General features: G+C 41.1%; 1 protein-coding gene across 4 annotated transcripts in view; it reads right to left on the bottom strand.

Annotated features, from left to right (window-relative positions):
- Positions 1–16500, bottom strand: part of PEPD (peptidase D) — a 220505-nt gene extending 204005 nt beyond the window's left edge. For all 4 annotated transcript variants that reach the window (XM_073307882.1, XM_073307881.1, XM_073307880.1 and 1 more), the window contains exons 1-3: positions 16440–16500; positions 8488–8671; positions 6279–6406 (exon numbers count right to left, since the gene is read on the bottom strand). In XM_073307882.1, the coding sequence (XP_073163983.1) occupies positions 6279–6406; positions 8488–8671; positions 16440–16483 (356 nt within the window). In that variant the 5' untranslated portion in view covers positions 16484–16500. The remainder of the gene's footprint in view (positions 1–6278; positions 6407–8487; positions 8672–16439) is intronic.
- Positions 16501–16999: the final 499 nt, after the last annotated feature.

The following is a 16999-nucleotide window of genomic DNA, read 5'->3' on the forward strand; positions in this document are numbered from 1 at the left end:
TCTCATGACTAAACATGCTCAGGGTTTTGTTTCTCTAAAACCTTTCCTCATAGGTTGCGTTTTCTAAACCTTTTATTATAACCCTCAGCTCCTTTTCAGCAGTACAACCACCTAGACAGTTATTTCCCATTTTGTAATTGTGCATTTGATTTTTTTCTTCCTAAGTGAAGTACTCAGCACTTATCTTTATTGAATTTCATCTTGTTGAATTCAGACCAATTCTCCAATTTGTCAAGGTCATTCTGAATTCTAGTCTTGTCCTCCAAAGTGCTTGCAATACCTCTCAGCCTAGTGTCTCTCCATATACACTCCTCACCATTATGCAAGTAATTAATGAAAATATCAAATAGTATCAGACTCAGGACTGATCCCTGTGGGACCCCAGTACTTACACCCTCCCAATTTGGCAGCAAACCATTGATAATGACTCTTTGGGTATGGTCTTTCAACCAGTTGCGCACTTATATTATTTTAATCTAGACCGCATTTTCCAAGTTTGCTTCTGAGAATGTCATGTTGGAGTGTTCCAAAAGCCTTAAGAAAATCAAAATACATTATATCTAAATCTCCCTCCCCCCCATCTGCCTAGCCAGTAACCTGTCAAAGAAGGAAATTCAATTGGTTTGGCATGATTTGTTCTTGGCAAATCCATGATGGCTAATACTTATACCCTAATATCCTCCAGGTGCTTACAAAATGATTGGCTAATAATTTGTTCTAGTATCCTTCCAGGTATCGAAACTAGGCTGATTGGTCTATAATTCCCCAGGTTCTCTTTCTTCTCCCCACTTTTAAAGACAGGTACTATGTTTGCTCTTCTGCAGTCCTCCAGGACCTCATCCATCCTCCATAAATTCTCAAAGATAACAGCTAATGGTTCTGAGATGGTTTCAGCTTGTTCCTTAAGTACCCTAAGGAATTTCATCAAGCCCTGCAGATTTAAACACATCTAACTTATCTAAATATTCTTTAACCAATTCTTCCTCTATTTGGCTGCATTCCTTCCTCCTTACTGTTAATATTAATTGTGTTAAGTATCTGGTTACAATCAACCTTTTTAATGAAGACTGAAGCAAGATAAGCCTTCTTGATGTCATCCCTTATTAGCTCTCCTTTCCCGCTAAGTAGAGGATATACACTTTCCTTCATCTTTACTCCTAACGCAGCGGTTCTCAAATTGTGAGTTGGGACCCCAAAGTGGGTCAGGACCTTGTTTCAATGGGGTCGCCAGGGCTGATGTTAGACTTGCTGGGGCCTGAGGCCAAAGCCGAAGCCTGAGCCCCACCACCAGGGGCTAAAGTGGTAGCGGGGCTCAGATTACAGGCCCTCTTCCTGGGGCTGAAGCCCTTGGGCTTTGGCTTTGTCCCTGACATACACACACATATACCCCCACTCCCCTAGGGTGGCAGGGTTCAGGCAGGCTCAGGTTTCGTCATGGGGTCACGTAGTAATTTTTTTTGTCAGAATGCAGTTGTGGTGCAATAAAGTATAAGAACCCGGGTCCTAATCTATTTATAGAATCTCTTCTCATTCCCTTTCATGTTAAGCTTGACTACTCTCACCTGGAGAACTTTATCTCCACCATCCAGTTGATACTTGAGCATTGTGTTTGGTCTTCTCAAGTCTTCAAGCTCATTAAACTGAACTCTGCCAATCATTGCCTCTTGCCTTCAGTAGATACTATTTGCTGTATTTTAACTCTGCCTCATACAGGGTTAAGCATCCATTAGAGCTTTGTATCATCACTTCAACAGTTAACCAAAACAGACAGTGAAAAAAAAACCTGCAGCTGGCGAGATCAAGATTGCAATAGTCATGAGCATATTTGTAATCCAACACTCCGTCCATTTGTAAGCAAATTCTCTCTGTCGCATTCAATTGTCTTTGGCCAAAATAAGATCATAAAATAAAAAAGTTCAGTAGACCCATTTTTGAAAGATGTACAAGAAAAAGGTTAACTTCCCCACTGGCCAATCTGCAGAATTTACTTAACAGCTCTCTATACATGTAATTGCGTGTGTTTCCTTAGATGTGCAGCAAAAAGGAAATTTAATTGCCTCAAAAATGAGATACGAGATAGAGCTACACAAAATCCACAGTTAAACAGGATCTTAAATATAACTGATAACAACCCTTTAACATTTATAAAGAGAACTCTTAAAACTCACCTGTTTGTATCAAGACAAAAATGGACAGAGAAAACTTCCCACATCTACCTTATATAAAAATAAAAAACAATGCAACAAATAAATTAAAAGCCTTTTGCACTATGAACTGTGAGACTAGATGCTACAGATGCATCTAAGACTGCAGAATACTGTACAACAAGGATAAAAGAAATTTGCATTGCTCTGATGTTAAATAACAGTTTCCTCAGTGGGTTGATAGTACCTTTTGCATCTGCAAACAAAAGAACTTCCAAGGCCAACCATGTTAGATAAATAAAAATGGGATGGAAAGCAAACTAATTTGCTGTTTTTCTTGCAGTACTAATTTTGACTTAAAATTGAGTCTTCAGGGAAGGAACTAAACCTCACCACAGTGCAGTACCTCCTGCCAACTAGCTTATGAAGCAGGACTTCTGACTCACAAAGGAGTTATTCATCCATCTTTCTGACAAGTAGTAAAGGTACATGACAGTGGCTGACAAAACAAAACAAGAATCAAACAAAGGGATTCAGTAAGGATAGAGAGAGGAGTCTGGAGAACACAAAGATACCAGTGATGATAAAATTATTCTAATATACATTGCAAGGAGAGAATTACAACAAAACTCAGTTTTACCATAATTGTTGCTGTAAGAAACCAATAATTTACTAAACAAATTGATGAGTACTTCACAACATTAGACTGAGAAGGCTAGAATATGTACATTACAAAGGAATAACACTTGGTGGGGAAATACGACATGACAAGATGGATACTGGATATATTGGAAGGCTTTTCTTTCAGATCAGACATTCATGATCAGTGTGGGCAGCAAACAGCGTATCTCAACTAGCATAAAAGAACCAAGGAGGAGGTAGTAAAGTTTCATCTACAAACAGGCAAATAGCCTACACTGGGAATAGAGTTTATGGTGTACATGTGGGAGTTAAGTAGCATCTACACTTTGTCAGACAGGTGCACCTTTTCTACTAGAACATTTCAGAAAGCAATATTCCACTCTAAAGTGATCATAAACAATTTCAATTCCAAGGTAGCTTTAAGACAATAATAGTCACAATCTCTCTCAGAAGACAGCAGACATGCCCTGCCATATGGTCTATTTAACACAGTTCAGCACATGGGATTGGCTGCAACCGTATTCCTCATTAAAATAAAGGTAATAGCTTCAGTTAGAAACAATCCAATTTGAGATCACAACAAAATTAGAAAGTCAAGTTCTGAAATGTTGTAGGGGCCAAAAATTTTATAACTTATTAGACACAGGATAAATATAATTAAGATTCTGAAAAAGTAAATTAATATAAAAAGGTCCAATTTCTCAAGGGCTATGGTATTAAGCAATTTTTACGATAAAAGTGAACTGAAACAACAGGATCTGGAAAGAGAATTGCTTATGTCCCTCATACAAGAAAGAGCTACGAACTTAAACTTAATCTTCTAACGGTTTGGTAGTTAAGACATTGGTCTGGGACACAGATACTGAAGTTCAGCTCTGCTAGAGACCTCCTTTTCTGACTTTGACCCTGCAAAAAAAAAAACTTACTCATAGGCTTAAAGTCATGGATATCTGTAACTCCATGGACTAGCACAGGATCAAACACGCAAGTAAAATTAGGCATGTTCTCTTTCTGTGCCTTAGTTACCCATCTGTAAAATGAGTTTAAATATTTCCCTACCTCACAAGGATGTTGTGAGGATAATATTAATGTTTGAGCTGATCAGATGTATGGTGATAGTCTCCAGGCCAGAATCTCAAAGCATTGAAAACTGAAGGTTTTTTTGTTTTGTTTTTTAAATAAAGCACTATATACACCTATGAGCTCTACACTACAGATGAACATCTACTTGCAACTACGCATTGTGAAAAATGTGGGAAGTAGCTGCATTAACTATTATGTATGCTATATACAGATTTCTATATATCTGTGGGTTTGATGGATTAGGTTGCTAGTTAAGGGTTTAAAATCAAAGCTTTTGGGTTGCAGAAACCAAATGAATGACTGCAGATAACCTTATTTGATTAGTGCCCAAATGGACAATACTTTGAATCTACTCTTGGGATACCACAGCCTACCCCTTCTGAAGAAATACATAGACTGTTTTAGCCAGGCATATGGTCCCAGATCAGGTCTTTGGAACAGATAAAAGTCAGCTTGTGAGCTGAGGAGAGACACTCACTGAACTGGGGAAGTCAGACTATCAGGTGGCAGGAGTTGCAGAGGGCACCCTGTCTCACCCAACCCCAAAGCTTGGGGGAGCCTGGGTTAAAGAGAACCTACCTAAACTGGCAACGAAAGGCTAGGTTTAGGTAAGAAATATAACAATTAAACCCTATATGTGTAACTCTGCTCAAGTTTCTATGAACCAATAAATCATATTTGTTTTTGAAGAAGCTGTCCTGAAGCACTGCGAAAGTTTACCCTGGGAGCTTGTGACCCAAACCCAGCTGGCCAAGCTGAGGTAGATACCGTGGTAAATGGGGGTATTGTCGCCTTAGGATAAAGTCAGGTGAACTGGGGGTTGCACTCAATAGTGCAGGTGTAGGCCTGTCACTTGGAAGAAGTGCCCATGGGGGGGAGGGAGAGAAAGAGGTCACAAGTCATCCCTGAACCATAACAAGCACATTTTGGGAAACAAAGATTCAGAAGACTGAAACAGGATCTGAAGAGAGAAAACTGATTAAGAAGTAAACAATAGACAAGAATTCTTGATTCTTTAATATGCAAAAATCCTTGTTAAGAATCAAAAGTGCCTAGATGAATTTGAGAGCTGATGAAGCATCAGTTTAGGATTTGATCCAAGGAGAAGGGCTTGTTTGCAAATCTGGGCATTAGCAATTTCAGCACCCAGGGTTTTATAACACCCAAGTCACTTTAGCAAAGTTTGCAAAAGGTTTACCAAAAAAAGTACTGCATAGTAATATGCCAGAGCACAAGCTTTCTGGCTTGATGTGATTTATTCAATAATGCAGAATTAATGGAAGGTCTTGAGGGCTTAAGTTGAGAATCAGGTTTAAAAGGGGGGAAAGGAGGCTCTTAAAAAAGAACTCTCCTGCCTCCTGGCTTAGCAAGATTCAAAAAGTAATTGGACATTTATACAGATATCCAGAATTGTCATAACTGATCACAACAATTTTGGAAGGGAACCCAGGAAAGAATTTTCTTTACCCAGGAAAGAATTTTCTGTAGTATCTGGCTGGTGAATCTTGCCCACATGCTCAGGGTTTAGCTGATCACTATATTTGGGGTCCGGAAGGAATTTTCCTCCAGGGCAGATTGGAAGAGGCCCTGGAGGTTTTTCACCTTCCTCTGTAGTATGGGGCACAGGTCACTTGCTGAAGAATTCTCTGCTCCTTGAAGTCTTTAAACCACGGTTTGAGGACTTCAGTAGCTCAGACATAGGTGAGAGGTTGTTCACAGGAGTGGGTCAGTGAAATTCTGTGGCCTGCGTTGTGCAGAAGGTCAGACTAGATGATCATAATGGTCCCTTCTGACCTTAGTATCTATGAATCAAACCTGATGTTTCAGGTCTTAAACCAAGCTCTAATTATTAGATATTGGGATAAGACTTAATTTGAGGGGTAGATTTACCAAAGGTCACATGGCATGTCAGTGGCTCAACCAGGATTGGGACAATAAGAGTTTAAACTGATGTACAATCAGTATAAAATCTTAAGTGATCTTTTGATTAAATATATGTTTAGAATGTACATGAAATGAGCTGCATTCAGCTTCGTTCAGTTATTGTCAAATCTAGTAAATGCTTCATAGACTATCCCATAACAAAAATGTCAGTTGCTAGCAGTCTCAGCAGGGAATCCAAGAACTGAGAGAGGTAACGAAGACTGAACTTTCTTTTCACCATTAGAAGTGGCCCTCCCAAGTCAGGGTTGAGGTAAATTGGCAGGGCAGCCTAAGCTGTACAGTTTTCTTTGTTCTATGGTTAAAACAGAAGATTTCAAATCTCCAATGTGGTTAATCCAGCACCTTTCACTACCATTAAAGCCACTTTAAGAACTGAAATATCAACTGATTACATTATGCACATAGTTAACAGCCAGATACATCAGAATTGTAAAATAAGCGGATACACTGAAAAAGATGTCTTACTTTCCCATCCAAACTGCATAGCTTTCAGGGAGTTTGGGGACAAAGAGAATGGATTTTCCAGTATCAACATCAATCGCTCCATAGCAGTCTGGTTCAGTTACTCCAAAAGTCCAATGAAAATAAGATTCCTAGATAAATAAATGGAGTGTCATTACTTTATCCGTCAATCACCCTGCCCCCAAAATACTAATACAATACACCAACATACTAACAGTTCATTAATATTAACTCCTATTTATGTGGACTTGAATAAGAACATTTTTGTTTTGTGCATCACGATTTTTGTAGATTTTGTAATAATTTAGACCTCATTTCATTTCACGGTGATACAAACCTTACTTTGGAACTAACAATTATTTCTTATATAGCATGTTATTGTATAAGATTGTAAGCCTTAAGGAAGGATCTATGTCAAGCAAGATAAAAGGACAGCAAGAAGAAACAGCCAGTCAGAGAAAGAAGAGGGTAAGACCAGAGCAGAGCCTATGGGCACAGTGTGCCTCCGAATCACAACCCTAAATTGCAGCAGAATTTTGGACAAATTAGAGGGGAGAAGAGTGAGGAAGAAGCTGCAATAAAAAAATGGCACAAGTTTATCAAGACCTGAAATCAAGGGATATTTTGCATTGGGAACAGAAAGGAATGGACAAAACTCAAAGATGAGGCAGACATAGAACAACAAAATTTGACAAGGGTGGGTTGGTGAGGCAGAGGCAAGAGAGATTGGGTAATAAGCCTCCTTTTACCCTCTTCAAAAAGCGACCATAGATTGTGTATCATTCTCCCCTAGATGCCAGACAGAATGTATTAAGCAGCCTGCTGTCACAGAAGATAAAAATTTACTTTCCCACCCCTTTCTTCAAAATGTGAAAGTTCCGTTCACAAAACCGAAGCAGTACTCTAGAGTTTATTTTATAACTGGCAAAGCAGAAAACAGTCTGCTATAACAAAAAGACCCAACTAAGCTTGACTCTAGCTAAAAATCATTCAATTATCTTGATCATCTAATGACAAATCAATGATGTGTTCAAAGTGAAATTAACAAGAAACAAAATCCTGCTTGGGCTAACAAAGAAACACACAGGTACTTATGTATTAGTCAAGTTATAATTTATTAAGTTTAGGTCCAACATGCAAGTTAAAATACATATCCATGCTCTTCCACAGCTTGGGTGTGTTCAGAACTGGCATTTAAACCCATGTGCCTATTTTGGGGGGAGATGGGGAAAATCAATAAATTAGTGAAAGATTTTTAACCTGTGTTAGACCACTCATATTTAGCAAAATGCTACACAGTGAGGTAGAAGATTACGGCTTCTATGATCCAAGCCAGACAAAAACTAAGCAAGTCTGAGGATAAAGGTTCACTTTCTACATGTACAGTTATCAACAAATATTTATAATGCACTGGTGCCTAGAGGTCTCAACCAGGTTGGGGCCCCACTGACCTAAGCAACATGAAAACATATAGTAAATAAGCAATTAAAAAGAAGAGCAACCCCAAGCCAAAGAAGCAATACATCAGAAAGATGTATTGTTATTACAATGGTTAATCTAGGGTTTGAAGTAGTCAGTAACAATAAAAGCAATGCCTTTTAAACAGGGTGGAATGTACTAGTCCTTGATTTTTAAAGGTATTTCGGCATTTCTGTGCTCAGCCTAAATCAAGGTGTATGCACCTACAGGGTAACATGGTTATCAAATAAGTGCAAAAATACAGAAGTACGACACTACTACTACTACTACAATTGAGCACTGGAACAGGCTTCCTGCAGAGGTTGTGGAATCCCCATCACTGGAGGTTTTTAAGAAGGATGGACAAACACCTGTCAGGGAGGTCTAGGTTCACTTAGGCCTGCATCAGAACAAAGGCCTGGACTTGAGGGCTTCTCAAGGTCCCTTCCTGTCCCACATTTATGAGATTCCATGAAATCTCATTTTCAAAAGTGATTTAGGCACTTAGTCTAATCCCATCAACTGTCAATGAGATTTTGGCTCCTAGGTGCCTACGTTCCTTTTGAAAATGAGGTTTAGGCTCCTAAATTAGTTAGGCATTGCAATCCTGAGGGCAGCAACACAAATACATTTAAACATCTGGCCCCTAGTCTAAAATAAAGGGAGGGAAAAACTACAAGAAAGAGTGCGAGAGACAAGCTTAGAAAAGAAGTAATTCAAGAGTTTGTTTCTGGGTTATGAACCTAAATCTTACCTGGCGAAAGACAATGCCAGTATCAGTGCAGTATCTTTGGGCTTCCTCGCCACCCTGCATCAGAACAATTGCATTCTTCTGGACATCTTTGTTCCCCCTTAGTCGATCACACAGCCGTTTTCTATTCAAAGCAAAGAGTGCTGCTGGCACTTTCAGCGTCTCATTCCCCAACCAAAAAGATGGTCTAGAAAGGATTTTAAAAAAAGATAACTGTATTGTAAAATAATATACTGGTTAATATCATTGCGAGGCACAGGGTTTATTTGAAGTCTAACAGAGAAGGAAGTCAAATCTGAAAAAAGTCATTTGTCAATCACAAAAGTGGACTAGGTTTTAGGATTGTAGAGAGAGAGAGAACCACGTAGTTACAGTGCATGGTATTGCTGAGAGGGAGAATGAAATATTAAAACTTCAGTCGTACAAGTAGTAAATGATAAATAGGTACTAAAAATGAATATTTTTGGCTACAGTTATAGTCCGTAATGTGACACAGAAGTTAGCCTCCTTTAAAGAAAACAGAAGTGACTTTATTTGGGGTGAGGGGAGACATGCAATAAATTACAACAGTGTTAGTCTGCCGAGATATTTGAAATAAGAGCAAACATGGAGAGAGAGAGAAAAATATGAGTTGTTGAGAATAGAACTGAAGATTATATTTAGAATGGGACAGTTTCTTTAACAAATATTACACAGTATCTGGGAAAACCTATAGAAGCTGAACGAAGGACCGCCTAGAAAAGATGGCAGTTGAAATGGCACGCAGAACGACAACATTTTTGATACTCCCTTACTATTTGTATGTATATATGGGATTTCAAAGAAAAGCTATAGTTTTCATATAGATGGCCAACAGGAACATAACCTAAATATCAGTAGCCTACTGTTACACATGACTGTGTGTTTCTTCGTAACTGGGTCAGATCATATAGGAAATTGCTGCACAAAAGCAAAGCCTGGATAGTCTTTTAGAAACTTTCTTCAATGATTCAGTTTGTTTGAGTAAAATTTAGAATAGAGATACACTTCTTTAAAAACAACAACAAGAAATATCCTAGCCAAAGGGTAGCTTTACGTAAAATGGATTTATCCATGTTTAGATAAGTTCTTTTAGCTACATCTTTGGCCCAGGTGAAGACTAATGAGTTTGTTTTTATATGATCATTCACTATTTTGCCCTGAATCTTAAAGGAGCTGCTATTGTCTATGGCTGAGTGAAAGGAGAATTGAGGGACACTAGTTAAATAACTCAGGTGTTTAAAATTCCATAAATATATATGTTGCTGATTCATAACCAGCTGAAAGAAAAAAGTCTAAAACAGAATTCCTCTATTTTATATTTACAACAGGGAAAAAATGATCTGGAGCTTCAAAACTGCGGTATTAATAAAAACCCAGGATTAAAGTTCAACTAGTTCTATATAGTTCAACCTCTTTCCAGACACTTTATTGCATGTATTCTTCTCAGCAGTTGGAGGATCATTTTCTACATTTACAATATTTCTGAGAGAGATGATAGTGCTGAATTCAGCCACATTGCTACTATGCTACACTGTTGCTACAATGAAAAAAAATTAACCCACATTAACCTTCATGTATTAATTATATGGCTTTCATGGAAAATTACACGTCCGAAAGGTAACCTTTGATTTATTATAGCTGAGTAGAGCAAACTTTATAATCAGAAATCTAACCAACAATTTCTAACTGCAGATACAGCATAAAGAAGATAATAAAATATTTTATGTTTTATTTTTTATTACACTGTTATATCAGTGTACATTTTAAAAGATGAAAGATCGAATACAGGAATAGGAATTTAGCTGATGATGCATAAAGCTCAAATCTGATTATTTTTATTACCTTCTCCCACAACCCCAGCAACATGCTACGTGATAATTACAGGGACCAGTGAGTCACTAGCTGTGCAGCACATTTGCACAGAAGCACAGAATAAGCGTTCTTTGGGGGCTAACTCCAGCTGTAGGAATGATAAAGCAAATCTATTCAACCCTAGCAATAAATATTCTAAATCTTCAAATAATGCAGTAAAACTTAATTAGAAACTAAGGCCAGTTTCTCAGGTGTGGTGTGGCTGCGTGCATTGCACTGCATTGTTTTATAAGGGGGCTATAAAATCTGTTTACACAGCCCAGGTAGGACAACTGAGCAAAAGACTGAGGCCAGGTCTACACTACCACTTATTTACTTATTTAGGCATAACTTATGTCTCTCAGGGGTGTGAATAAGCCACCCTGAGCAGCATAAAGTTACACCGACCCAAGCACCGGTGTGGACAGCATTATGTCGGTAGGAGAGCTTCTCCCGCCAACATAGGTACAGCCTCTCACGGAGGTTGATTTATTATGCCAATGGGAGAGCTCTCTTCCCAGAGGCATAGCGCATCTTCACCAGACGTGCTGCAGTGGCGCAGCTGCACCAGTGCAGCTGTGCTGATGTACTGCTTCTAGTGTAGACTAGCCCTACAGGAGCGATCCTGGGAGACAAAGTCAATGCAGGGTCTCTTAAGTCACACGCTCTCCCTATTGCCAGCACTATATGAATAAGAAAGTGCGATTAGCACAAAGGGGACAGTCAGATGCCACACTACTTTTTCAGATTCTCCTGGCTATTATGGTCTGATGTGAGGACAGCCTCTATAACACAGCGCAAGAAGACAGACAAATGTTTTGGCACAACACAGTCTACACTTTCAAGTGAAGAAAAACCATCTTCACTGTAAATTGAGAAAAGTTATAAGGTTGTATGGTGCATCTGATTTTAAAAAAAAACAAACAAACTGATCTCCCTCATCTACACAACCTGGAGTATTCCTGATATGAGGCTGTTATGATCAGATTTTTATCTCCATTAAGTTTATTATAAACTCTCTCTCGGGGGAGGGGGGGGCGGGTCAGAGCCAGCTCCAGCCCACTCTATACCGGCAAGTGCCTCCTTCCCCCTCCCTGGGGTAACAGCAGCAGCCGGGGGCTCTGGCAGTGCTTTAAAGGGCCCTGGGCAGTAGCGGCAGCTGAAGCCCTGTGTCCTTTAAATCATCACTGGAGCCCTGCCACTGCTTCCCCAGGGCTCTGGCCGCCACTACCGCCCCAGGCCCTTTAAATCGTCCCCAGAGCCTGCCAGAGCCCTGAGCGGTGGCGGGGATCCAGGAACAATTCAAAGGGCCCAGTGCTCAGCCACCGCTACCGTCCCAGGCCCTTTAAATTGCTGCCCCAGCCCCACCGCCGCTACCCCCGGGCTCTGGCAGCAATTTAAAGGTCCGGGGGCTCTAGCCGCTGCTAGGAGCCGCAGACCCTTTAAATTGCGCCTGGGGAAGCCGATCTATGCCGGTATGCCGTACGGGTGCATACCGGCTTACTTTCACCTCTGGGCCCAGTCCTTGAGCTGTGTCAGGGTTGGGTACAGCCTCACCGCTAAGTCTGTGTCCCAGGGGAGGTGGAGCTGCATAGTGACCTTCCACCTCTGTGCAGCCAGTAGCCTCTGCTCCCCCATGCCATGCTGAAGACTCCAAATTTATTTGACAGTTAAAATTTACAGAATTTTAAAATATTGTGTGCAGAATTTTATATTTTTGGTGCATAATTTTTAATTTTTTGGCACAGAATGCCCTCAGGAGTAAACTATCAGTCTACATACAACTACAATTGCTAACCTCATTCCGAGCCATTCTACAAAGGATCTTTTACTAGCAGTTGAACATATTGACTGAAACATTCATTAAAATAAGGATGAAAATGAATTCTTCTGAGAGCATTTTTACATACAAGCAAAGTTCTACTCTCAGTTGCATCTAAGAGATGCCATGATTACACTCCATTGAAGTCAATGTGACAGCATGGATATAACTGGCAACGTAATTTGGCACGAATACAAAACTGTGGTTTAAAAAAAAAAAAACTATCATGTTGGACTTTACTTTGTGGCTTCTAAATAGAATGAGATTAGCGGAGAGTGCTGGACCCCCACCAGCAAGGTTTGTGGGACACAGCAGGGTTTGGTTGAATGTTTGTGCAAAGTTCTATTTAGCTCCCCAGATTCTTTGCTGAACACTTTATAGAGCCCACAGCATGAATTCATACAACCTTGCTATGGAAGATATCAAATGTCCAGACTGAAAATTATAAGGAGACAAAGTTAGGGGTTTGAGTGCTTTATTTAAAATAAAACAAAAAACATCTTCTCTGCTATCTTTGTTTACTCACTCTTCCCTCCCAAATCCCATTTTTCCTTTTCTGAGCTTTTCTTACTACAAGGATGGCAATCTTATAGAAGATAGACTGACTGACTACAAAGAGAGCAAAATCCATGAGAATTTTTCCAGTAGAAAGAGGATCAACCTCTGTGCATGCACATCTCCTATTAACTTCTCTCCATCCTTCATTTTAATCATTTCTTTCTCAGGCTAGTAACTGCACAGAAATTCAATTGTTAGAACACTACTAAGAATGTAGTATGCATTATCCTTTAGTCAGTTTCCTTTTGCATGTTGTGACACTGGAAATGCGACTTGTGTAGTATTTAGGAATGGAACACTAATCAAACCCTTCTTCAAATGCAGAATATAAAAGTTCAATGACTATCAACTGCATTGCCAACTAAGAGGTGCATAACAAGCTGCCAAACTACTGACTTTGCATATCTACAGCAGTGGCTCAGAAACTAAAGATGTTTTGTTTAAAAGCTGTTATTGTGACTACACAATGTCAGGTATGTTATAATTATTGTTTATGTGTTTCTTATACTTGTAATTTAAGCAAATATAAGATGCAGAATGTGGAAGGATAGTTATATGAATAAAATTAGGCCCCAATCCTGCAAACTTACCCTTGTCAGTATTTCACTGAAGTCAAAGGGACATGCGGGTGTGTGTAGAACTGCGGCCATATTTGCTACCTAATAATACTACTAGAAAACATACACAGTAATAATATCTTTCTAGAGAGAGCTGCAAAAATTAATTTAACCCTGCAAGAGAGATTACTGTTCCACCCAGTTCATGACACGTGAACATCAAAAGGAGATCAGAACAATAGCTGTTTACTTTACTCTGTACTTCTATTAAACTAAAAGTGAAACATAGCTAGGAACAGTAAACCACATCATCTTTTAAAATGTCACTTTCTTTCATCTCAGGCATTCAAAGCTTATGTGAGAAGTTTATGTATTTCAGACAGGTATTATTTCATTACTGTAGGGTACCATGAGTTATGTCAGAGAGTTGTGGGGGGGCAGAGGGACTTTGTAGGGAACTATGGTATAGTGATTAACACACATTCAGAGCCTGGATTCCTATATATTTCTGGCTGTTCTATCTCCCCCTAAGACCATTAACTTCCCTGTGCCTCAGTTTATCCATCTGTAATATCCCCTCTGGTAGTGTAGACTGAGGCTTCATTAACCTTGCCAGCAAGCTGCAACTACGTTGAAAGCTTTGAAAGGATTACCCTTTTCTTTCACTAATAAAGAGCACCTTTTAAAAAGCTATATTTAAAGGAACACTATTTTCTTGTATTCTAGTCAACATTTTTAATGTTAATTCTCTGTGTAGTATATTTTGTGACTATACAGAGGAAACCATAAAAGCAACTTCATCCGTGCACAATGTGTTGTCAAATACACAGAGTAAACCAAACAATCGAAAAGAATATTTTCCTCACCACTAATCTTTTAATTTCTGTAATCCTAAATGTTGCTTGTAATTATAGTAGTCAAAAACTTCATCAATTTTAAATTGATGTCCTTTTTATCTTCCTGCCTGCAACCTACTCTCTTTCGTGCAAGTTGGGAGTCTGCCACTGACTTCAATAGGAGCATGTGAGAGCCTTTAAAAAAGGAACTATTTATCTTAACTGTGAGGGGGTGGGGAGAGACAAACTTCACAAGATGCTGATTTTCATGTAAACATACAAGATTTATTAATGTATTTCCAGAGCTACCTTTTCTTGTTATTCAGAGGGAGGCTCCGTCATTTTGATACATTTAATGGCTTTTTTAAAAGAAGAACTGCAAAATGGTTTAATTTTGTTACAAAAATTGAGCTATAATCAGATTGCCTACTCAGCACAAATCTATTTCTAAACATAATTCACCACACTTCCTGCAGCCTAATGGAGCTTTCATTTCTATAGGCAAGTTAATGTTAAATATAATTGGTACTAATCCACCCAAGCTGAAAGAAATCACATGATGTGCTGAACAAATGATTAACCCATTTTACAGTTTCCCCCTCTTGTAATGAAATTTTTTGCTTCAATATTTCAGTGAGACATTTAATATCTAATTAACTTTAATTCTCTCGTTTTCCAATTTGAAACTTTGCCCCTATATTTCATCTGATAAAAATGATCCTCAGCATAACTGCTATGGGCACTACAAAGATAGTTAAAACTGCTTGATGTCAAGGCAAGCATGTTCAAAATGGCCTATGTGAGATGGACATTAAGACTTCTGTGTATAAGTAATTTAGAGAGACCCTTTGAGCCTTCAGGATTTCAAATCTACGCACATTTACTATGGCACAGCAAGAGCTCTGCTATAGTTCAGTTTACATATAATTAGGGCCCTACCAAATTCACAGTCCATTTTGGTCCATTTCACAGTCACAGGATTTTAAAAATTGTAAATTTCATGATTTCAGATATTTAAATCTAAAATTTCAAAGTGTTGTAATTGTCGGGGTCCTGACCCAAAAATGAGCTGTGGGGGAGTCTCAAGATTATTATAGGGGGGGCTGTGGTACTGCTACCCTTACTTCTGCACTGCTGCTGACGGTGGCGCTTGCCTTCAGAGCTGGGGGCTCAGAGAGCAGTGGCTGCTGGCCGGGAGCCCAGCTCTGAAGGCAGAGCCGTCACTAGCAGCAGCGCAGAGATAAGGATGGGATGGGATGATATTGCCACCTTTCTGTGCTGCTGCCTTCAGAGCTAAGCCCTCAGCAGCCACCAGTCCCTGGCCACCAAGATCTGAAGGCAGCAGCACAGAATTAAGGGTGGCATGGTCTGGTATTGTCACCCTTACTTCTGCACAGTTGCTTGTGGGGCACAGCCTTCAGAGATGGGCACTCAGCCAATAGCCGCTGCTCTCCAGCTGCCCAGCTTTGAAGGCAGTGAAGAAGTAAGGGTAGCAATACTGCAACCCTCCCTTTAGTAACTTGCAACCCCTCTGCAACTCCCATTTGGGTAAGGACCCCTAATTTGAGAAACACTGATCTTCCACGTGAAATCTATATAGTACAGGGTAAAAAGCACACAAAAGACCAGATTTCACCAGTCTAGGATGCGTTTTTCATGGCCATGAATTTGGTAGGGCCTTAAGTATAACTATAGGTGCATAAACCTAGGGGTCACTTAGAAAATCCAATGCTATTACTATGCCACATACCAGGGCAAACCAGAATTTCATTGTGACGGCAACAGTAGAACTCAGACCCACGCTGCTCCAAGCACAAGACTAACAATTGAGTTACAGGAGAAACTCCTTTATCTGACAGCAGTACAGGGCCTATGACACACAGCTGAGCAGCTCTCAATCTCTCAGAAAAAGTGATGCTACATACACTAGCCGCCCACAGCACCACTGGAGTGAAGCCACCAGGGCAGAAGACCACCCCCAATACAACAGGGGAGAGAGGGGAGTTTTGACCCGCGACACAGGAGCCAGCCCCTGCTCTTACGAGCTATGCCACAGGCACTTTTCATGTCTGTCCCCGGCCACTATCACAGGGGCTCTCCTGAAACACCCGGCTCGGACTAGCAGGAGGCGGTAACTCAGACGGCTGGGTCAGTCTGCAAAGGGACTAGCAGGGGACCTCGCCTTGCCTTCCCGGGAGGGGCAGGCCCGCATCCCCACGAAGAGGGAGCCGCGGTCAGAGCTGGCTCAGGGGGTCCCGACCGGGCAGCGGCCAGGGGCTGTGCACCGGCTGCCAGAGAACCGCCGCTTACCCCTCAGCCGCAGCCATGTTGCCCCGCTGGACTTCGCCTGTCATGTGATCCGCTGCCTCGTCAGCTGATGGGGCGGTGGCGAGCGGATCGCTGGGGGCGGAGCTCGCGAGGGAGGAGCCGCCGGCGGAGCCACTCCGGTGGGACCGTTGTGGCCGCGCTGCCCTGCTCGCGTGACCGGGGACCGGCGGAGCGCGAGCGCCGGGCCGCCGCCCCTGGAAAAGGGCAGCGGCCCTGCTGGGGCAAGTGCGCGCGGAACCCTGCCTGCTGCGCGCGAGCGGGGACCCGCAAAGGCAGGGCGTGGGAGACGGATGCTCCTTTGCAAGCCATGCCGTGAGCCCTGCGGTCGGGGGCCGTGCACTGCACCTCGGCCTCAGAGCAACGCGGAGCCCTCGGCCCAGAAATCACGGGGCAACCCTTTGCCCTAAACCCCAGATTGTCTTACTCCTCTGGTTCCTGGGGCTGCTTCCTACAGCGCCTGGCTCTGGGGCCAGCCACTGACTAGCCCTTCCCCAGCCCCAACCTCCTACCTCGTACAGCCCCCCGAGGCCACCCTGCTTGGC

Source organism: Lepidochelys kempii, chromosome 12, assembly GCF_965140285.1.
Source record: "Lepidochelys kempii isolate rLepKem1 chromosome 12, rLepKem1.hap1, whole genome shotgun sequence".
In the NCBI taxonomy this organism is placed as follows: Eukaryota; Metazoa; Chordata; order Testudines; family Cheloniidae; genus Lepidochelys; species Lepidochelys kempii.